We start from the raw sequence: 23337 nt of genomic DNA on the forward strand, positions 1-23337 counted from the left end.
CGTCATTGCCCAAGGGACGACTTTGGAATTGGAGCCCTCCTGGCATTTTTGCCTAGGGTGCTATCTGCTGATTAAGCCCTGACTATCTCGATAGCTTTCTGTGGGGACTGTTTGCTTTGCCTGGCTGAGGCAACATTAGCCACTCTTGCATCCTCTGCCAGCTCTCCACAGCAGGAAACGCTTACGTGGGAGCACAAACAAAGCCGGCCCTTCGCACCCTGCTGTGGGGCAAGGTGGGGTGCTCCCAAGTTGGCCAGGAGCAAACGGGCATGCTCTGACATATTGGTGGCTAAATTTTAAGAGCAGGCAGGCTGGCTTTTTGCTGCTACCACAAGCTGTGGAGGGGATGAGCTGAGCGCTTTTTGGTGGCTTATAAGCACTAAGTGGTTGCTGTTGGTGTAGAGAGGTGGTTTTCTGGATGGCAAATGAATGTGTTTGCCATGCTTGCCTGTGTGCAACATGTGGGGCTGCTGGCACCTGTTGGCTGGACAAAGCTTTCAGCCTCACCAAAAATCAGGAGAAGGGAAAAAGGAGCAGTAGGGAAGCTGCAAAGAGCCTGATTGCTGTGGGTGACCGGGAGCCGGGGATTGCATCCCAGCAGGATGCTCTGGTATCTTCGCACAGGCTGAGCAGCTCTGGTCCAGCACAGGTCAGGGCTGCAGGACGGATGCACTGGGGAGTTCTCTTTAGTGCTACAGCTCCTCCTCTCCCTTACAAATTCTGCTGTCCCAGTACAGGACAGCCACTGAAGTTCATACCTCTTAGACTCCGGGGCCAGGAAAACTCTGGGGATCCTTCCAACCTGAGTTGGGTCATCCCAGTCCTGGGGGTACCTGATGGTGCTCCTGTATCACTCAAGGCATCCTCCTGGGGACAGGCTGTGGGGACAAGCAGAAGCTCTGACAGATCAGCAAACCTCCCTGCCTGCCTGATCTCTAACAGGGATCTGGGCAGGCATCTGAGCTTGTCAGACAGCCAGTTCAGGACTTGTGGTGTTATTTGGGATGTGTTTGTGTAGGAGGCCCTGTTATTGCCTTCCTTGGAAGTATTCAGAGCATCAATGCCACTCCAGCATAGTTGTTCTTTGCTATAGGGCAACAAGATCTAAGCTATGGTGCAAAGTAGCCTCCATAAATGCGGTTCTAGATACAAAGAGAAAAGGCTTAATATGCTGTAAACCACCGCCAAAAGGTGCAAATAGTCTGCCTTTTGGCACTCACTCAGTCCCACCCATCTCTCCTGACCCTCACAGAGGAGTGGGGCTTACGTTTGGCTGCCCGGAAGGACCTCGCACTGCATGCTCCTGTGTGCCCGCACCTTTGAAAACACAGCCCTAGCTCCTTCCTCAGCCTTATCTCAACACACCAAGAATGCAAACACCAGAGCTGGTGGAGAGCAAGCCATGAGGCTACTCCAAGCCCTGGCAGGGCAGAAAATAGTGGAGCGGCAGTGCAGCTCCTTTGGCATAGGTGAAGGGCTCTCCATTGGCTGTGGATACCTTCCAGTGTGGTTCAGCTTGGCTTTGCTTCCCAACAGACTGCACATTTTGTCTGCTTTTTGCCACCAAGAGGTGAGTTTTGCTTTATCGCTATAAACATGTCAGGTTGCAGAATCAGAAAGCAGGTGAGAAGCGGTGCAGTAAGCAGCCACTTCACTGGCATGCATTGCTGGAGGTTGGAAAGGCAGCATTAATTAGGGTCTGCAATGAATACAATATATTCTCCTACAGGTTTTCCATTTTGAAAGAGGTTTCCAAATGTTCCTGGTTGTACCCTGTGGGCTGCCCTGGGAGGGGATCCCTCTAGCCAGGCTGCCACTGCAGGGACCCCAGCGTTTGCCATCGGGTCAGGCTGTGATATGCAGGGGGTGTGCACATCTGCGAGCATCCTGGCGGGTTGATTTACTCACTCCCTTCGGGGTCATTTACTGAAAAATCCCACTGTACCTTCCTGCCGCACATGTCTCGCAGACACCTCGGAGGAATTATCACACATTTGTAGTAATCTCTCTTGTAGTCTCCCACCCGTTTTCATCCTGCACTTGAAATACTGAAATTGCCCTGAGAAAAGAAATATCTTTACAAGATGGGCCATCAAGCCAGCATGCAGTCTGCTGCATCCAGAAAAGCAACCCACTCAGCAGGGTAATCTATTCAATGGCTGGGATTTATTTTTAACATTCAGTTCTGCAGTCCTTTTAACTTGAGCAGGGAAGTGAACATTTTGATAACAGCAGCCTCCAGGTCAAATGTGATGAGAATTCATAACTCGCCACATAGGGGTTTTGGAAAACCAACCAAGCAAAACAATTTCCTAGAATGAGACGATGAAGATTCGTGTTTCTCTTCACAATGTCATACACAGAGCCAGTATCTGTTAGAGTGTCTACTTATTCTCTCCCTACAATTTGCAAATAAAATGCCTCCCGGACTATTTTAAATTTGAACGGCTATTGCAAGCACAGCTTTGCTAGGCTGCTCTGAGACATCAGATCTTTAGGCCATCAAAGAAGAAATATTAATCCAGTAATGGGAATGCCCTGATGGTCCCATTTCTAATCAAAGCAAAGCCTGGGTTTTCTGCTTCAAGCAAACATTGCCAAGAGAGTGGCATCAAGATTTAAAAATTGCAAAGAACAGAGGGAGGGAGCTCCGGTCCCTGGACTGCAGAGGAGCAGCACAGAAACAGCGGCAGGCATGGTTTAGGTTGGAGCTGGGACTGGGAAAAAAAAATCAGCCTGAAAATCTGGCCACACTGAGATTGGTGAGGGAGCTGCTAGGAGGCAACTTTTTTGTTCTGTTTTATTTTCAAATGGCTGGAGTAAGTCAGAAGCATGTGTCTGAGAAAGGCAGGAGGTGAATGTGGGAGGAAATTTTGTAGTTCAACTAATGATGTAGTTTATTTTAATCTCACTTCTGCTGCTGTTTCCCAAGCCCTTTCATGGTGGGCTCAGCAGCAGGCATTCATCCTGCACCTGGACGTCGCTGGGGCTGCAGTGCTCTGCAGCACAGGCTGCTTTATCTGCAGGCTTGGGAACAAGTCATTTCCAAACCACTTGTATTTGTTCTCCATTCCCTGTCTTCTGTCCAAATTCCATATCTGCAGGGAGGCCCTGGGCACGGGGAGTTGCCTCTCACAGCAGGGAGTCCTCTGCAGAGTACTTGGGCAATGAGAGAAATTGGGAAAATTAAGGGAAAAATAATAATTAAAAAGTAGCATTCCCTCTTCTGCAGGCTGCAGACCTGCTGGCTTTGTCCAGCAGATCATACCCACAGCCACACTGGTGCCTGGTGGCTATAGCATTGTCACCCACTTCACCCCTGGCATCTTCTCCCATGCTGTTGTGGGAACCCAGGGTGTGATGAGAAACTGTGCAGTGGCAATGAAAAACAACAAAATTTGCTATGCGGCATGGAAAGCTGTACTGATAAGAACATTGCTTTAATATTTAATTTGATGAGATCTAGCTCTGAGAAAAGGATCAGGAGCTGCCACAGCTTCAAGTGTGTGCTCAGCACTTGCAGGGGAATTTCCATGGGGTTTGCTATGCTGCGGACTTATCTATATTCTGGTTGGGTGACATGGTAATGCATCTCATTAATTAACTGAGCACACAGAGCCATATTTCCTCCCATTCCCTTTAATAAATCAGGCTTTAAACATTTCCAGGGGTTGCTTGGACATTGGGTTGTCATTCAGAGTGTCTCCCTGTTGGACCCTGGCTCGTGGTATCTGCAGAGCAAATGTGGGCTTCTCAGATGCAACCAGGCGGCATTTCAGGAGAGAATCTCCTTGCGTCACAAACCCGTCAAATAGTGCAATGCAGATAAGATTCAATCCTGCCTCTCACCGTCAGGAACTCCCAGGTGCTGTACAGGCTCATGTCGTGGTGAGACCAGGAATCAGGAGCTGGGCTGGGCTGATGGAGGCATGAGATGGGTTTCACCTAAAACCTGTCCCTTTTTTGTCCTTTTAGGTGGGTCCTATTGGCCCCAAACTGTTTCTGGGACTGAGATTCAGCCCAGTTTTCCTCTGTGCATCAGTTTCCTGCCTTCCAAAATCGCTTTGCATGCTCCCAACAGTTTGGGTGTCTTCACCAGGGAGCTGGGCTTTAAGGGAACGTGATTGCCACCGTGATGGCAAACAAACAAGCTGGAAATGTGGATTAGTCAAAACTGTAATCCAGGTAGGTCCTGTTCTTCGCTTGTACAAAACCATCCATTTTCTGCCCTTACATCTGTCTCTGGTCCTTCTGCAGCCCCCATCCCTGCAGGATCCAAGTCCCTCACAGCCTTTGGGGCTGAAGTGTGAGAAGAAGGGGCGAACTGGGAAAAATACATCGGTGCCTACATGCTAATGTTTTAGCTTTGGCTGACACATCCCAAACTGTAATCATGACCTTCCCCTCAATGGTACCCTTGGCCACCTAATTCCACTGGCACATCAGGATTTGCTCCTCAAACCCCCTGGACATCTCCTGCTTGTGGACAAGGACATGTTGGCATGATGCTGCAGTGCTTGGGAACAGTTTGCTACACCAGCCTGCCCCAGGGATGTGCTTGGGGGTCCTTGGCTTGGCATGGGCTGAGGTGATCCTTCTCACCTTGCTCTCCCCGCTCTCTCCCTTGATCCTCTCTACCAACCCAAAGACTGCGTAGCTGTGCCATGAGACACAGCCACATGTCCCTTCTCCAAGACCTGTCCTGGTCTCCCATGCCTGGGTGGGGATGAGGAGGTGGGACCCCAGCACTTCACCCCCCAGGGCAGAGCCCTCTGCACCGTGAGACATCTTGCCAGGCTTGCCCTGGGGGAAAGGCATGAGCTTCGCCAAACTGCCTTCATGCTACACTGTCCAAAGCCATGGCCTACCGCTTCCCAGTCCTGCTAAGTAATAACACTGGCATATATATTTTGCTGTTCCTTGTCTCTCCATAGCATCCACATCCGAGGCATGACCCCAAAGGCCCAAGGAAAGCAAGAATGTTGAAGAAAATCCAGATATGCCTCTGCTTCTTCTTTGTCTCGGGCATTTTGTACGAGATCTCCTTGCTGTCCGGCTGCTGCTTCTCCTATATGCCTATGTCCAAGCACCTCCTGACACCTGAGCAGGTCTTGAGCCTCGGCAAAAGCATTATCTTTCTGGAGACAACAGAGCGCCTGGAGCCACCCCCACTGGTGTCCTGCTCTGTGGAGTCTGCTGCCAGGATTTACCAGGACCGGCCCGTCATCCTCTTCATGAAGGGACTTACGAACGACACAGCATTGGACTTGAACTCCAGCTATGCAGCCTTCTCGCTTTTGTCTTCTATGAAGAATGTCTTCATTTTTCCTCTCCAGATGGAAACTGTCTTCCAGGAGACCCCTTTGCTCCAGTGGTACAACCAGGTGAGCATTATATTAAGGGGGAAATAGGAAAATCGTTATAAATAGGGGGGGGGGGAAAAGGTCTGAAGTAGGTTTAAAATGAATGGAGGAATTCAGGACTGGCTATGTGAAATTAGTCACTTTTTTTTGGTTCAGAACAGATTCAGTTTTGCCATGTTTTGCAGTGTATTCATCTCTCTGTTTATTGAACATATTACCAGCATTTTCCCCCCTATCTGGAGAATCAGATTTTTTGCTAAACGAAACATTGGTAAAAATAGATTGCATACGTGTTTTGATAAAACATCGCTTAATAATCTTTCTCAACAGAAGCTGGTTGAACAAAATGTGCTGCCCGAGTCATCTGAGTGCTTGTTAATGCTGCCACACACAACAGAGCCTGCAGTAGATAAGATGCAGGAGAGATTTCAGGTTTTTTTAATGGCAATATGCAAAACCAAGGTGGGATCTTGTGAGCTCCGCCCTGGAAAGAAGTTCCTGGCAAACTGCTTGCAAGTCCCTTTTGTCAAATTTGTTTGACTCCAGCCCTGTGCAGGGCAGGTATATTTCCTCCAAACTCTTCCTTCTGAGAAAAAATGACTCCAAATACCAACAGTGCCCATGAAAACCCTCCAGCCTGTTCCAAAGTGCTGGGAGTGATCAGGGAGTATGTTAAGTGAGTTGTGTCCCACTGAAATAGTAGGAAATGATTAATGGTATCATTGATTTAACATTGTAGGTTCCATCAAAACACCCGTGAAATGTGCCTGCATTCATTTATATTAACAAAGCATTGCTCTGCACTGCCCCTTATCTTATTCCAATAAAATTCAATAGCTGGAGGAAGAAAAGGTCGTCAGTGACATTTGCAGGCGTGCAGGTGCAGTTTTACAGTGCCATTTGCATCCAGTGGATGGATGTGGTCTGTTCTCTGCTGGCAGCATCACTGTCTCGCCTTTCCAACTCTGCAGGTAGTCCCGGAGGAGGAGAAGAACTGGGTCCACGTCAGCTCCGACGCCAGCAGACTGGCTCTCATTTGGAAGTATGGGGGCATCTACATGGACACAGATGTCATCTCCATCAGGCCCATCCCTGAGGAAATCTTCCTAGCAGCACAGAAGTCGCAGTTCTCCAGCAACGGGATCTTTGGTTTCCCTGCCTACCACAAATTTATTTGGGACTGCATGGAGGACTTTGTTCTCAAGTACAATGGGAACATCTGGGGGAATCAGGGACCCTTTTTAATGACAAGGATGCTCAAAGCCATCTGCAATCTTACAGATTTCAAAGGCACTGAGGACCACAGTTGCCAGGACATCTCCTTCCTCAATCCCCAGCGTTTCTACCCCATACCTTACCCAGCCTGGGGCCGGTACTACGAGGTGTGGGACGAAAGCCCAAATTTCAACCACTCCTACGGGCTGCACTTGTGGAACTTCATGAACCACAACCGGAAAGCTGTGGTCGCAGGCAGTGACATGCTGGCTGAAAAACTGTACAAAACCTACTGCCCCACCACGTACGAGGACCTGATCCAAAACGCAGAGCTGAGCAGTTTCACACTCTCTGAGGACACTGTGTGACACGGTGTAAGGAGGAGGGAGGTGATCCTTCCAGCCCTCCCTGTCCTGGGGCCAAAACACAGTCACCACTGGTGTCAGTAGCTGGCTTTGTAGGAGAGAGAAAGACCTTTTCATAAGCACCATACCTACTCCATTGGGACACTAAGGAGCATGTGCAGAATGGTGGTGGGTATCCATTGGACGTAGCCTTCAGTGACACTAAGGACACCTTTGCCTCAGTTCTGTTTCCTTATAGGTGCTCATGAACCAAACATTCCTGAATCAAATGGACTTGCAGGCCTTACTAGTGAGCTTTTCCAAGGGAAAAGTTCCTAAAGAGATGCACGGCCTCCTGGGAAGAATTTAATCTCTGCACCTCTTGGCACTATTGGCAGCTACCCATGTCAGAAGAGTTGCAAATAGAACAGGCTTTGGACTGGGCTGAAGCCTCTGAGGCAACTGTAATGCAAATGTATAGCAGAGGATGGATGACAGTACTTGCTAATGAAGAGAAGCCCAAATCACTGTCTTTTCATTAACCTGTGTTTTTTCTCACATGAACTTTACACCATACGTTTTTGAGAGGGCCCTTACCAGTGCAAGTGAAAATAAAACGGTTAATAAACCACTACTCCTCTGAGCTTGCTTTCCCCTGCATGCCCCTGGAAAATGAGTCCCATTTTTCAAATGCTTGTGCTCCTGCACTTTTACTTTGGCTTCTTCCAGGAAGGGGCTGCACTGCCTCATCCTCTGAGGTCAGTTCTGGCTGCAAAGAGTCACATCTCCCCCTGGAAAGGAGATGCTGAGGCACCAAGAAAGGATAGGGATGTCCTTCCGGGGCTCCCAAATCTCTTTGAAATAAATGGAGTTCAACTACCCTGGAAATGAGGTGCAGCAGCTCTGGTCACCCTTATCCAGCTGTGTGAAAATCCCCATTTAACCTCAACAGGGCACCCAGTGACTTCTTTTCTGCCAGAGAGCAATGCATCCCTTGCATTTACTTTTTTCCCAGGGTAATGCCAATCCACCCAACCCCCTGAAAAGAAGCCCAGCTTGCAAATCTCTTCTGAGTCTGTCTGAACAGCTGTTTTTAACTTGGGAGCAGAAAGACGGGGGCGGATCAGTCGCCCGTCATCGCATGTTTGCCATGTGCACAATGCTATCTTCTGTAAACACAACAGCTAATGAGCATGCTGCAATCGGCAGCCCAGTTTCTGCCGCTAGAAATCACAGCAGGATTAATGGGGAGAAGAAAGCCCTCTGCACACAGGGTTTATGTGCGCTTCGTGCCGTGTTCGGACACCAGGCTCGAGTCTCCTTCCAGCCCCGTGTTCCCCCCACCCAGTAACTGCTCAAGTCAGTCAAGCTGCACCACTATAAGGGCAGGCAGTGCCAAGCTGAGCACTGCAGGTTGTCAGAGCAGCAATGTGGCACAGGGGAATATTTGCCATTCCCTTTCCCAGGGTGAAGCTCTCACGGCTCATGAGTTTCACGTGCCAGTGCTGTCCACACTGGTTTAGTTTTGCTCCCTGCTCTGTTACAGCGGGTTTTGCCTGCCTATGGCATTGGGAGCTGCTTTTTCTCCATGACTTTGACTTTCCTGGGCTGAGGCGATGCAGGGGAGGAGTGTAGGGTTACAGCCCAGAAAGTCCTCCCTGTTTCCCACACAGCTTAGGACAGCCCCCGGGGCCGCTGCCAGCTGCCTCTCACCACCAACATTCATCACTCCGCTCCCGTCCCTGTCCTCCCTCTTCAGTTTATCTCTCTGTCTCTGGCAACAAGTGAGTATTTGCCTTTTTCTGCCCCATGGCTCAAGTCTCCAGGCTCCCCTCTCTGGGCAATGGCTGTGTCCATGGAAGGGAGGGACGGGGCTGGGGGACGGGCAGAGACTTGACTTGCTTGAGCTGCCTTTGCAGATGAGCTCAGGCAAGAAACATTTCCGAGGCTCTGGTTTGTTATGTAGCAGCTCCTCTCCAGATGAGGTCCAACCCCGTCTCACTTCCCTTTCCTGCCTGTTGTTTACTGTCAGTACTTTTCGCAAAGCAGAGCTGATGGCAGCAAGCACAGTCGACCTCACCAAAGGTCCTGCATGGGGGCTTTCACCTGCCCCCACCTGAGCGAGCCACTGCTGCTTGGTATGAGTCTCAGGAGATCACGTTTTGGAGAGAGGAAAAGCTCAGAAAGGGAGGGAGGTCATGGGTGCCTTTGGGAAGGGTCCGGAGGAGGTGGGTAAAAGCTGCTCGAGCAGGTCATGAGCAGAGTCTGGGTCTCCTGACACCCCTCTGCTTCGTGGTAAGGCGTCTCCCAAGGTTTGCTGGTAGGGGAGCAGAGGGATGCTGGCACCTGGGGCACCCTTAGACTTTGCAGGGAGCAAAGAAGCCCTTGAAGAGTTCAGGAAGGTGAGGAGTGCCCCAGGGTGGCAGTGGGGAAGGGTGGAGGAGAAGGAAATGAGGAGAAATTTCCCTGCCAAAGGCTGAGGGTTGCAGAGAAGAGGACCATGCAACGGCCTGGCCCAGCAGCCATGAGCTGGGACAGCAAAAAAAACATCTGCCAGCCTGGAAAGTGAAAGCCCATCATGCTTTCTGAGACCCAGCTCTACCAGCAATTTGGTGGAGCTGGTTTTCACACAGTGGAGTGGGAATGGTGCAGGTGACCACCTTCAGCTCTAAGCTCTGCTGGGTGGTACTAGCTGCTACCTCTGCAATGGGCCTGCACCCTCAAGGCTGATGCTTTCACCATCCAGTGGGCAAAATCTCAGTTCTAGTGAAGGAATATCAACGCTTCTCTTGTGGGTGATGAAGACAGCTTTTGCCAGCAGCTCCATCGCATCAGCTGATGTTGCATTACATTGCACCATGGAAGTCAAAATACTTCTACTGCTTTACACCAGCTGAGGACCTGTCCTAGGCAAATGCAAGTAAGAACTGAAGAGAAGAAAAAAATCTTCAGAGCTGGATTCCCAGGTTGCCTAATGCTGTGGTTTTACTGTACCAACATCCTGCTGAAGCCATGATTGCGCTGTCTGAAACCTTATATATATCATTTTCTATGAAATGGAGAGGAAAACCCAGCAGGCTCCAGCACCCACAGGCATGCCTGAAGCAGGCAATGGGGCAATCACAGCCATGCTTCTAAGCAGCAGGTCGGCATTGTCAGCCAGGTGAAACACGGCTGTCTTTGGTGCATGAAGACTTTGTTAATATTAACGAGCTTATGGAACACAGCCTACCTCCTGGGGTATGTGGTAGATCGTTAGGGGATTTTAATTAGTCATCCCTGCAAACCTCTCCTCTTTAGGAAGTGGTTAATTCATGCAACAAAACCTCACCTGCAGACCTTGCACCATTACCCAACAGGTCTACATAACATGCAGCTATGACTCAGGGCTATGTTTACAACTGTATATATATACATGTGTGTATATATGTAAGCATGTGTATATGTGTACATTTCACTTTGCCTGATGCAATGAATTGGGTTGTTTGACATTGCAGTGCTGTTGACAGTATATATATCACAGCAATAGCAACAATAATGATCTTTGCTGGCCACACAAGCCTGGAGAGGGAAGGGGCTTGCTGATCTGGTGTTTTTAGGTAGGCACCAAAAAGGATAAAAAATGAGCAAACCCTGGAGGGAAACTATGGTTAACTACAATGTCGCACTGATCCACAGCTGTTCCTGGAGGCTGCAGCAGTGTGTGACCTCTTGCTGCAGCCCTGAATCAAGGCTTTCCTGTCTCCTGCCGTATTGAGGCAGTGGAATGAGAGGGAGAAGGGTGTGAAACAAGAAAGGGTGTGGTAAAATTGATGTAGAGCTGAGAAGTGCTTAAAAGAGCCACCCAGGTTGATCCAGACTGGTTCAGAGCAGTCATTGACCCCTACTGTTTACATGCAACAGGGAGAGGCTACTGCGGGAGATGGGACTACAGGCCAAAAGGTATTTAGGTGCCTGATGAGCTGATGAAGCAGACCAGAGAGAGGCAGAGATGTAAAGGGACTTATGCAGGGCAAGTATTCGTAGGGGAGGAGCAGACCCTCTGTCTCTGAGAAGAGGGAACTTTGCAGAGTTTGCAGTGGGTCTGAATGCTGCTGAGCTGGACTGAGAGCAAAACAGCCTTGCAAGGGACACGAGAAGCACCATGCAGATAAAGGAACCCTGGCAGGGAAGGTAGTGGAGGCCCTGGGGTATGGGTGGAAAAAACAGTCCCACGGGATGGAAAATGCGTGCAGGCTTGCAGACGTCACTGGCTGCAATATCAGCATTAACTGGCTCCACCCTGTGCAACCCCAGATAACTTCTGGGAAACCTTGTGATTGCTCCAGCATCAAAAAAAAGATGAGAACAGGATCATTTTATCCCAGTACACATGCAGGCAGCACAAAAAGTGTCTCTGCTAGGCTCTTGGTTTGAAAGCCCTGCATGCGGGGTCGGCTTAGCCTGGCAGCCCCTTGCCCATGCTCTGCCCTGCCCATGCCACATCACCCTGTGTGCCTGGTGGGGCTGAGCCTTGGGAGAAACACGAGTGGGAGCCTTGGAGCCCTCCACTTGCAAACAACAGTTTGGAGACTGAAATTAGGGGAAAAAAAAGCTGATTTTTGGCACTCTCTCTGCTGCAAACAGGCAGTGATAACCACTGCCCCCTCTTCCTCTGAGTTAGCAGAGGAGAGCTTAGGAAAGCTTGGCTTTCTTGCACCATGCCTGCTGTTACTCAGCGTCTCTCTGGGTTGCCTGACCCTGTTTTTTTGTTGTCCGGTGAGCACAGCAGGAGGCATACGTGTGTGCAGGAGGTGCTGGGCTGGCTAGGAGTTGCGTTACCACTGTGCACAGCACACCCAGCAACACACCAACACCAGTCTGGTGGCTCTGTTCCGTGTGCCGGGGTGCTCAGCCTGTGTGGGAACCCCATCTGCATCCAAAAACATGGTAAGTGGCCTTTCAGCAAAGAGCTTTTTTTAAAAAATGAAGTATCTTAAAAATGGCAGGTGGGTGTAGCAGAGGGGAAATTGTAACGTGGGGCAGCAGCTAATCCCTAGCTAGAGACTAAGAACAATATAGGTCTAGTTCACAGATATAAACCTATGTATTCTAAATACAATTGTTTAATTATTGTTTAGGACCCAGCTAGGAAAACAAGCAAACACCACTTCTGGAAATTATCTGGGTTTAGGTCAGAGCAAGCTACCACAGAAGGCAGCAGTGTTGTGATATTAAAGTGTGTCCAGTGTTTACCGTGTATTGTTTGAAAACAGGCTAATTCTGTTTCCCTAAAACAGGTACACTCCAGAGGGATTTACAAATTCATTCAGAACGGGTTATTGTAAAGAGTTGCAATGCAACGCTTGTAGAGGTCTCCCTTACCAAAAGCAGACGGTGAACAAACTGGCAGAAATTTTTTTGTGGAATTTGGCAAAGCAGTAGATAGGAGTTCTGGTTGGGGAGGGAAAAGGAAGGTTTTTTGTTTTCTGCCACATAAGAGAAGCTCTGACCTGCTCCCCGATGCCGCAGTGTATGCAGGCTGGTGGGGGCTGCAGCAGACCCGGGGAACGACTGCAAGGTCAGCCTTAACACATCCCTTTTGCCTTCCAGCGCTTTTCTACAGACATTTACCACCCACTGCACCAGCCTGTGCCCAGGGCTGCGGGGATGCCAGGGGCATCCCCAGGACTCATGATCCCAGTGGACATCCCCTGCTTCCACTTCCAGCCCCGCCGGGTTGGCATGGACTGGCGTCGCTTCAGCGCCATCGACGTGGAGCGAGTGGTCCGGGAAGTGGACATGGCCACGCTCCAGGAGCACATCTCCAGCGTGATCTTCTGCAACCTGGATGGGGAGCGGTGCCCCCGCTGCAGGCAGCCGGCGGACCCCGTCCTGCTGAAGGTGCTCAGGATGGCGCAGCTGAGCATCGAGTACCTGCTGCACTGCCAGGAGCGCCTGGGGACCAGCCTGACCATGCATGCACAACGCCTGCAAGCTGCCCATGCCGAGCTGGCTTGCACCCAGCAGCAGGCAGCAGAGCAGGCAGCACAGCTCCAGGGGGCAAAGGAGGAGAGCAGGAGGTGGAAGAAGCTGATTGCCATGCAGCAGCTCCTCCTGCAAGCTGGCCCCAACACCTACTGCAAGGTGCGTGGCAGAAAGGTGTAAAGGCTGTAAAGTGTGTCGCCATGCAGGATGCTCTTTGCTGCATCCTGCCTTTGTAGCCCTGCTGCGGTTACACCTTGGCCCCAGAAAAGGTGCTGGCCAGCCCTGCTGCTTTCCCTGGTGCTGGTTTATCACCTTCATGGAGACTGCAAAGTCCCTGCTAGGGAAGCTCCCTTCCTTTGTGCAAACTACAGGTAGTCAGAGCTGCACAGAGTGTGGGAGAGGGGGTCTGTAGAGGGCTGGCTGGGGAGATCTCACGAGATCCCTGTGTGGTATCTCATGCCAGGGAGACTTTAGACATCCTCCAGACCAGTGGAAGAATTCTGGATGTTCCTGGATTTGATGATGATTTTGCTTTTGCCCCCCACCAAGCTTTTCCCACCCTTTCAGCAGGAAGCCTGCTGGCTGTGCCTTTTTGTCTGCTGCTTCTCCATCGCCAAATCAACCCATTCACTTATTCCTGGAGAGTAAAAGCCATCCAAACCAGGTGGTTTAGGTTCATACAGCCTAGTCATCCCCACAAGTGCAGCTCTCCCTTCCTCCAGAGCCAGGCCAGGACCTTGTTGTAACTAGGACCTCACTGCTGCTTTGGCCACCTTATTGCACTGCTCTGTTGGGGAAAGCAGGATTTTTTTTTCTGCCGAGCAGTATCCCTGCATCGTCTTGGCTTCTGCCTTCTCCTGACCGTTAAAGGGGTTTTTCTTTGGCTTCAGACAGAAGAAACTCCTAGTACCTTCCATCTATGTACCTCCAACACGACAGCTGCATCTCTTGAGGTCTCTTTTGCTTTAAGACAGCAAAGCTGTGCGTGCCAGGCAGGGGACACGGGAAGTGCCCCTTTCTGCAGATCCCAGTCCCTCTGCTGACTTTTCCCCCTTCTCCAGTGCCACCTCTGTGATAAAGCCTTCATGAACAACTGCTTCCTGCAAGCCCATGTGCAGCGCCAGCATGCAGAGGCCACCGAGGCGGGTGAGCAGTGGGACAATTTCTCCCTTCACTTTACCAGGCAGGTTTTCCCCCAGTGGATGTGGATGCTGGAAACCAGAGAGTGACCACAGGAGGTTAAAGGCACCTTCTTATAACTTACTTCCTCTTCTGCATTTCTGTGAATATTTACTGAATGCTTTCTGCTTACTGCCTTTCCCTCAAGCACAGGTAGGACATGTGACCAAATATGAGACTGCATGAGCATTTAAAGCTCATCTCTGCACCTCAGTTTCCCTAAGGATCTTCTCCACCCAAAGGTTCCATGGGACCGTGGAGATGGAGCTACACTGGGGAGTTTGGGAGAGTGTTTGGCTAGAGTGGGAGAGGGGTTCACCTTCCCCATGCCCCTTTTTTGGCAAGGAGTTGATGCTCCTTTGCAAAACTCTTTGACAACTGGAGGCGTAACGTGCTGCGTGAGAGCCACGGAGCCTCATTACAGCTTCCCAGCACTTGAACTTGGCAGATAAAAAAGCCACTTTTGCTGTTTGCTGGCAGGTTGAAACCCCAGCCCAGGGCTGATGCAATGCCACAGGTTGAGCTTTGCTCCAGAGGCACCTTCCCTGGTACAGCCTGAAATGTCCAAGCAGGGCGCTTTGGCTGCTTGGGAGAGCAAGCCCAGTGCAAAGCCACGCTGCTCCACGAGCCACTAATCTCTCCACATTTACCAAAATAAAAAATAAATAAAAATAATCAGAGGCCACATGGCCACATTTGTCATGGTTTTTCCTGCAGCTCAGCTACCTGCTTCTCCACCCTGAAGCCCTGCAGTGGTTTTGCTGAGTACTTTAGTAGGATTCCTCCCCACAGCCAAAGCGAAGTCCCAGTAGGAGCTGGCAGATCACACCCTTGCTCACAGCACCTCTGTTTCCCTGAGCTTTGCAGAGAGGCAGAAGACGAAGCAGGTGGAGCAAATGGAGGACGAGGTGGAGGAGCTGAAGGCAAAACTGCGGGAGATGCAGCAGCAGCTGGAAGCGGAGAGGGAAGCGGAGAAGCTGCTCAGGGAGCAGGTATGGGGTGAGGGCATCGCTGCCTGTTTGGAAAAAATGAGGGGAGGAGAAATGATGAAATACAGGACATTTTTAAAGCACAGGTGAAAAAGGCTCTGAAAACTATTTTACAGTGGGGCTCATGTTTATTTCTTTGGAAAATTTGCCCCCAAAAATTCCTGTGGGAAATGTCAAATGGAAATAAGGACTGTGTAAGCGTGCCTTCCCGGGAGGCTGTGCTGCCTCGACCTCCCCATGGTGTGCAGGCAGGCTCAGACCAGTGATGGGTGTAATGAGAACGTTGGTGCTCGTCCCACTGGCACCAGGGCACAAGCCCCAGCCCTTGGTACTTCTGGTCTGCAGCTAAGACGTCTCCTGCCCCAATTTCTCCACTCCCTTTAGGAAACAGAGAGAGCTCACCAGCGAGAAGAGGAGGACAGGAGAGATTTGGAAAAGTGGAAAGAGGAGGAGAGGATGAAGCTGCAGGAAGAGATAGATGGCCTGAGGCAGCTCTTCCTCGCAGCATTCAAGGACATGGCCAGCAGGAACAGTGCCATGGAGGGGGTGAGCAAGCACCCCACATGCTCCTCAAAGCAGGCGACGGAATGTCCAAGCCTGCTGCTTCACCTGGTCCAGGTGGTATCACAAGTTCACAGCCCAAAGAGGCCTCATTTCTTTGCTCCTGGGACATGCAGACATTTTGGGGTTGGAAGCAGTGGCTGGCCAAGGTTGGGCTCCCCAGGAGGAAAGTGGATCTTCCTGTGGAACACACAGCTCCTTCCTCTCCCCACTCTAGAAACTGCAGGAGCTTCAGGCCAGAGAGGCGGCAGGGTCCAACCTGGGGACCCTGCAGATACCAAGGAGGCACGGGGCCAGACACCAAGCCAGGCAGAGCTGTGGGGCAAGCAGAAGAGGATGGCAGTGCAGGTGAGCAGCGTGGTACCCGTGTCCTTACCCCTACTGTGCATCTCAGGAGGTGCATTTGGATGGAGTTAGGCCCCCATCCATGCACCAATGTATGCATCTGCTTCATGGATGTCCAGTGTCAGCTCAGGTTCAGGTAGAAATGGGCTCCTGCTGGTGTAGAGCACTGACAGTCTGAGTCCAGATATGAGACCTGGAGGGTGCAGAGGGCATGTCACAGTCCCAGGTCAGCCCTGCTTGCTGCAGGGAAACCCATCTTCAATGGAGCACTGCAGAAGCTCACCACATGGAAAAGCATTTAAAGTACCAAATAAACAAAAGAAATTTATTTACCCATGAATCAGCTGCCTTCTCAACATCTAAAAACATCTGAAGAAGGCTTTACCTTGCATGGTACCTTTGAACATGGAGTGGGGTGGGAACGGCACTGCTGTTATGGTGCCAGCTGTCCTTCAGAACCCAAAGGGAAGCTGAATTTCTCTGACTATGAACACGATCAGGTGCCCATGCCCACAAGAAGCCCCCAGCCCACAACCCAAGGAGGTAAATGCCTGTGTGCTTAATTTGGCAGAGGGCAGAGCAGAGGTGGACACTGAGGGAGAAACGGGCACAGGAGGTCCAGGTGGGTGCCAGATGTCCTTGGCAGCTCCCAGGCATCTCACTCAGAAAAGGCCTGTATGTTTACCTTATGTTTTTTCTCCACCTTAGCTTCAAAGCCCAGAGATGTTAGGTCTCTTCAGAAAAAACAGAGATGCCCTCTCTGCAGATCAGCCCAGCAGGTGGTAGACAGAAAGAGCAGGGCTACACACCTAAAGTGCACCTTGGCTGGACTTCAAAGCCTAGCACAACAGAGTATAGTTATTAGGTTATCGAGGGGAAAGAATAAATGACATGCAGTAACCAAAGCTGTGTCCTGTCACAACCCATGAGAAGACACAAGCTTGCCACCAGTAGACTTTGAAGCTGACCGTACATCTTCTGCAAGGCCAGATCTGCCCTTTGGAGGGCATCTCAATAATGAATAAAAATCCAGAGAGCTGCCCTCACTGGTGAAGGGAAGAGGTGGCTCCAAACCCATTTTTACCATGTTCAAGTCGTCTTGTTCCTTTTTTGCCCCTCTCAGTTGAAGAAAGAGAACAAGACACTCTGTGCAACCCCATCCCAGGACCAGTGGGCAGTTATGGACCATTTCCATCAGCAGATGGATGCCCTCAGCACCCGTCTCAGGGAGCAGCCCAAGGTCATGAAGTCCCAGGAGAAGGCGGCAAGTGAAATAAAAAAAAAAAAAGGAGGCCTTGGTTCATCAAGAGGGTTTAAGCAGATGTTTAACTCTAAGCAACCTTAAAATATTTGCTGAGTTAAGACTAAGCCTAATTTCAAGCCCATTCTGTAATGCTTTGCTGCGTTCGGCTCTTTTTTGCACTCATTAAACACAAAGTGTTACATGAATATCATCCAGCACGAACCATGCCCACTGGGGTATAGATCACCAGAGCAACACTTTGCATTACAATTTGGAGCATCTTTTACTTGTTATCAGATCTGTGAATAGCACATGGGTATAACAGGATGGCATCTGATGTGCTAGTGATCATATTATGGAAAGGAAAGCACCTAAGCTGACCCCTTACAGGTATGGTCTGCTTAAAGTAAATAGCTCTTGGGGAGTGTATGTGCCCACATTAGGCCCTTGCTATTTTCTGCTCTTTTTTTTAAATGCATTTAATAATAATACTCTGCAGAGAGAGGAACAATTACCCAAATTACCCAAAATTATAGACAAAGAAATGATCTTTGAGTGATGCCCACTCTATTTCTTTACAGATCAAGCTGCTCTCTGCAAGCAAACCTGAAGGTAACGATTGCATTTTTAAAGTGAATCAATTTGGGTCTAGATAAATTTTTCATAGCTAACAGCCCTTCGGACCACAATGTCTTCTCTGTTTCCCTTTACAAAAGCGTGCCATGGAGTCCTCTCCAGGGAACTGGCTGTATGTCCTCTCACACAAAGCCATGGAGTGGACACCTTCCAGTCCCTTGACTATCTGCTGCAACAGCATAGACCACAGCTCTGGTCACTGGCACAAAACTAACTTGTCTCTTGGATGGGTTTTGCATTGTAGCCATACCCCAAAGGAATGAGATTTCAATCAAATGCTCACAGCAAATGGATGACCTTGCATTTTCCACAATGATGCCTGTGGTTATTTGCATGAAAATAAGGAGCTGAGGCATGCTGTGGTTTCTTCTTTACAGCCTGGGTTTTCTATAATAAAGTGCCAGGGAAAAAAAATGGGGACTTCTCAGCTCCCTAATGCCTGCGGCACAGCCACAGACCCAGCCAGGTGCTGCTGCTCAGAAAACAAAAAAGGCCATAAAACAGGGATGGCTGTTAGCCAATACCCAAGGAGTGAATCCTTGACCCCAGCCCCGAGGGGTAGCAGAGGGCTGTTCGCCCACTGACATCCTCCAGCCAGTGGCCTTGGTGGGTGAGTGCCCTGGGGTTTCCCTCAGGGATGTTCTCCAAGGGCTGGTGCCAGACCTGCGCCAGCCTTGGATCCCCAAAGGGACAGGTGCGTCCATACTTTCCGTGTAGGAAAACCAGCTGATGATCAGCGCTTGCTTCTGCGCTGGGGCTTCAGCTTCTCTTTGACCCTCACAGGCTTCTTTCTTCCCTGCAGTGACCCGGGAGGTGACCAAAGTGGTGGTTGACGAAGAGTCATCAGGTGGGTACTGGAGTTGGGAACATCCCTACCCCAAGAGCACCAGGATGAAGCTGGCGTTCAGCTTGGGGTGTTGTGCAGTGAGGACGAGGGGATGCTGGGCAAAGCTGGTGGTGATGAGGTGGTGGGCTGGGGGCAGAGGGGATGAGCTCGCTGGTTCCCTCTCAGCTGTGCAGAGAACAGCAGCACCATGACTAGCCCCACTGTCAGCGCTTCATCTGGGAAAGCTGTCCCAGGCAGCTGCTGGGCTGTGGGTGGGATTTTGGAAAAGCTGTGGGCAGAAATTAATCAAATGAGAGGAGGAAGTTGCCCCTTTGTAGAGGGATATAGTCTGCTGAGAGCAACCAGTTACTTGCTCTGGAACTGGTGGGACCCATGTCCCAAAAGAGGAGGAGGGACCCACCAGCCCACTCCCCAAGGCACAGACCACATGTCACTGTGCTGGTGCCAGCACCCGCCTTTATTCCAGACAGGGAGGAGGCTGCCCTGGGTGGGAAGCAGAGGCTGCTGGAAGCCCTACAGAGAAACCCAAACCTCCTGAAGCAGTTTCGCCCCATCCTGGAGGATGTGCTGGAGGAAAAGCTGGAGAGCATGGGGGTCAAGAGGGTAAGTCTGCCCTGTCAGTGCCAGCATTTGCAATGCCAGCCCTGAGCCAATGCAGGGCCACAAAGATTATTTTTTTGTGGGGAGAAGAACTGGAACACTAGCAGGCAGTAAAAAAAAAATCCCTATCTGGAGCAATCACACCCTGAGAGGCAAATGGGAAGGTGGAGGCAGAATCACACGGTAGCACAGGGAATAAACTGCTGTGCTCCCATCTCTGAGGTTGGTTATTAGTATCTCTCCAGCAAATCTTTCTCACAAGCAGCCTTTCATATGCTAAATTACCCAGGGCTCCCTCTCTTCTAGGAAAGGAGAGTGTTTGAGGGCACAGCAGCCCCTGTCACGGGGATTTCAAGGGGACTTTCACTGTCCAATTGCTTTTCATGCCAAGCATATTAAATAGTACCTCCTACAAGTCTTCCCGAGCTCCCGGCAATGCAACACCACCACCTAGCACCTTGCAGAGCTGGTGCAAGGGCAGTGAGCAGGCAAGCGGCAGGCATGGCTGCTGGGGACCCGTGTTGCTCCATCGACCTGCATTTCTGAGCAAGGCAACATTTCTGTTTCGGTTCCCAAAGGCATAAAGAGAAAGCAGTGACTGACTTCTTGTGCGATTGTCTCCTGGAGGTGCTGGGTTCATTTCATGTAGGCTGGAGCCCTGGCATGTCTTCCCTTTCCCTGGCACGTTATTCGGGAACACTGAGGTGGTGTCAAAAGCAACAGAGGTGCCCAAAGCCAGGCCCACAGGTGTGCACCCCACTTCACCCTTCGCTTCTAATCCCTTTGCATATCTACAAGCCCAGGACAATCATGGTCGCAAAACCTGCTCGAGTTGTAAATACCTCCTAAAAGAAAATGCTGCATGCACTTACCCTGTAGCCTAGCAATTGCCCAAAATAGCTGAGATTTATTCTTAAGCAGTCATTTACCAAAGTAGATCAGGGCTTTGCAAACGATGACTGAAGCCTAATTGTGGGTTGTTTGCATGGGATACATTGCGCTGGGGAAACAATGGGTGTCAGGGCTGGTGAGTGCTTCTTTAGGGTTCAGACAGGGCTTGGAGCTTGCAGGATGCTCTTGAGATATGGGCAGTGCTGCCAAGGGCTTGTTTCACCACCCAGCGCTGTGCGAGGGTAACGTCAGGCCCCTCAGCCATCCTCTGCTTGAGGTTATGAAGGGGATCTCCACTCAGACCTACAAAAGCCTCCAGGCTCTGGTCAGGCTTCAGCAGCAACAGAAGGCTGAGAAATTTCCTGTTCTCCTCTGCCTGAAGGATGAGTTGGTCCGAGCAGTGATGGGGAAAGTGAGGCGATGCAACAAGCCCAGCACTACTTTTCCCCGACAGCTCTCCATCATTTCAGGTGAAGTGACCTCCTGTCCTCTCTACATACCAACCATGGGGACCTGTGGCCACCCACTGATGGCCACAGGATGCCATTCCCGTACTCAGTGAGACAACAAGACAAAGAAAGGGCAGGAAAGGGCACTTAAGGTGATGCAAGTCTCTGCAATTGCTCTCTGCATACTGACCTCACGTGGGTTGGCCTGACATATTCAGAAATAAACATCAACTGTCCCCAAAAGCCCCAGCAGAGTGAAATACAGGTTTGGCAGTGCTTGCAAATCCCTCCCCCCTCCCCACCCCCCCGCCCCTTTTTCTGCACAACCCCATGTTGGGTAAGCTGTGTTTCTCCCCCAAGGGCAGCTCACAGGACTAACAGGAGGTGGGTGGTGATTGTCCTTGCTCTCAATATTGCCTTCCACCTCAAAGCCCAAAGACCCCCAGGTCCCTTCGTGGGTCACAGCCCATGGCAATATCAGCTGCAGTAGAGCCTGAAGCCTCGGTAATCCCCCAGTCTGCTCCTCGGAGCAGAGTCCGCTCCACCCACAGCCCCCTGAGAACTCCCTCGGGCACCCTGCAGACCTCCAAAGCCAGAAGTCCCTACCAAGGACTTGTCCCATGGTGGAGGTGAGTCCCGTCACCTCCTTTCGGTCTCCAGGTAGGTGGGCAGTACCCAGGACCCTTGGCCACAACCTGGCCCCAAGTATGCTGAGTGCTGCCCAAACATCAGCACCTTTGGAAAGTGCCAAGTGGTGGGTGATGTGGCACCCCAGAGGGATATGTTTGGAAAAGGAGTTTCCTGGGATCTCCCTACCCATACAGGCTGACTCAACTCAACAAAGTCAGACCTGAGGGCTTGTACCCACCATGTGGTGCTGGAGGCAAACACAGAGCATTTCCCACAGGTGTTCAGCTCCTTCTTCCCCTCCGAGAACCTCTGCAAGGAGATGAAGGAGTTACCTTGGGGTTTTGGAGCAAAAGTAGTAAAGATGTAAAATAAAAGCTTGGAGAAACTGTGCAGACCATGCAGAGAAGAAACAACAGAGAGAGGGTGTGAGATGGCAGGAGAGAGGAAGAGGAGCTCATCTGTGACCAAGAGCAAGAGAGGAAAAGGCATTACTTGTTTGCTCCAGGAGCAAGAAAAAGCCAGATCTACGTTTTAAACTCAAGCAAAGCAATATCCAAATGCAAGGCGGTATGGGTGTGAGTATCATCTGTTGGATATGCCAGCAGGAAAGTGTTTGCAGTCAGTGGGTGTGATGGACATGTCCATGGCAAACGTAAAGCTTCTCCATGAGCTTCCCTGCTCAGGGTCAGGTCACAACCCAGAGCATTTCAGGACTTCCCTGCATGTGCTGCAGCAGTGGAAAAGGGGAATGCCAGAGCTACCCCATGCCCAACCAGTCTCTCTGTGCACCAGTTCAGAAGCAATGCTGGGAGGGAAGAAACCTGCCCCATCCCCTGTGAGGCTCAGCGCTCAGCAACAGCCAGCGCTCTCCACAGTGGTGCGAGGGGGTGAAACCAATTCCGATGGGTGGGACCTGGACTCACTGAGGAAATGGTTGGTTCAGGTAACGCCTGTTCTTGTAGCAACCACTGTGGGTCAGCGAGGTGGTGGGGAAAGTCCTGATTAACACCATCAGCGCTGCCAAGTCACCTTCTTCCTGGGGCTGAATTGGGACAAGTCGTACCGTGCCATCTCCCATACCTAGCCAGGCAACAGGGCACTGGTGGCTTTAACTATCTGCAGCATGTGTGCCTGATCCTGCCAGGGTATTTTCCTAGGGCTCAATAATTCCTATGGCTGTTTCTTTGCACAGAGGGAAACCAGACTGTCTAGAGCATGCAGGGAACCCCACAGGACCCAAAGGGGTGTCAAAAACAAGCTTGTTTTAACTGTCAGCTATATGCTGTAAAACTTGATGTGAACCATGTGTCAGGGAATGAGGTGGGGACTGCTCTTGAGCTCCTCAGAGAGTTGGGGGGCAGTAGGAGGCACTTCTTGCCTATGCATTAACTTCAGACAGCAGCAGGTACTCCTTGCATGTGGCTTTGGTGTGTCCCAGGCCGAAACAGAACTGTCGGTGCTCTGCCACACACCACTAGCCCAGACTGTGTTTCCTCCAGCATCCTTGCACACATAGGAGCGTTACCCACCCAGTGCTTGCTCAGGGAGAGAAACCCCCGTGCTTTATCCTATGCAAAAAATATTTGCTTCCTGAAACAGCTCCATTGGGATGGGTCCAGACAGTGCTAGTGAGTTTAAGCTATTTAGAAACCAGCTCGCCCTGGGACACGTGATGGTCCCCTCCCTTCCCACCAAGCTGTGCCATCACTGTGCCTTGGGTCTCCCCTTTTAACCTGCTCTGTCCTGCACAGGGACAGCCACATCCACGATGGTAAGGCTTTTGGAGAGACGCCTGGGTGCAGTGGCACAGAGACCACCTGGTGGGGTGAAACCCTTCCCAGCCCTGAGCTCAGCATTGCCCAAAACCAGCCAGCCCACCAAGAAACTCCAGGTATCTCATGTTAATGTGGCCACAGGGATGTTCTCTGACATAATTTCTATTTAAAAAAAGGCATGTCAAACCCTCTTCTCAGCTCCTACCCATCAGCAGTCCCACAGGGCATAGTCTATGTGCAGGGAGTTCAAACTTAGAGCAGCAGAGACTTGGCCCTTGGCCCTTCCATCCAGTTACAGTTGTC

The 23337-nt window shown here is 50.8% G+C and overlaps 2 protein-coding genes across 2 annotated transcripts; both read left to right on the top strand.

The window, feature by feature from the left end:
• Window positions 1-4068: 4068 nt before the first annotated feature.
• A4GNT (alpha-1,4-N-acetylglucosaminyltransferase) lies at window positions 4069-6946 on the top strand (the record flags this gene model as incomplete). Its single annotated transcript, XM_082320513.1, has 3 exons — window positions 4069-4185; window positions 4935-5384; window positions 6335-6946. The coding sequence occupies 3 exons, from the start codon at window positions 4069-4071 to the stop codon at window positions 6944-6946; spliced, it is 1179 nt and encodes a 392-aa protein (XP_082176639.1).
• Window positions 6947-11347: 4401 nt separating this feature from the next.
• DZIP1L (DAZ interacting zinc finger protein 1 like) lies at window positions 11348-23164 on the top strand (the record flags this gene model as incomplete). Its single annotated transcript, XM_082319059.1, is given in 21 exon segments — window positions 11348-11402; window positions 11405-11439; window positions 11441-11518; window positions 11521-11565; window positions 11567-11612; window positions 11615-11696; window positions 11698-11728; window positions 11732-11851; window positions 12515-13048; window positions 13951-14035; window positions 14936-15060; window positions 15442-15603; window positions 15836-15887; window positions 15890-15966; window positions 17087-17227; window positions 17788-17818; window positions 18645-18689; window positions 19156-19292; window positions 20458-20650; window positions 21054-21258; window positions 23011-23164. Coding segments are annotated over 21 exon segments (2433 nt in total).
• Window positions 23165-23337: the final 173 nt, after the last annotated feature.

Source organism: Platalea leucorodia (assembly GCF_965183815.1).
Source record: "Platalea leucorodia genome assembly, chromosome: 8".
Lineage (NCBI taxonomy): Eukaryota > Metazoa > Chordata > Aves > Pelecaniformes > Threskiornithidae > Platalea > Platalea leucorodia.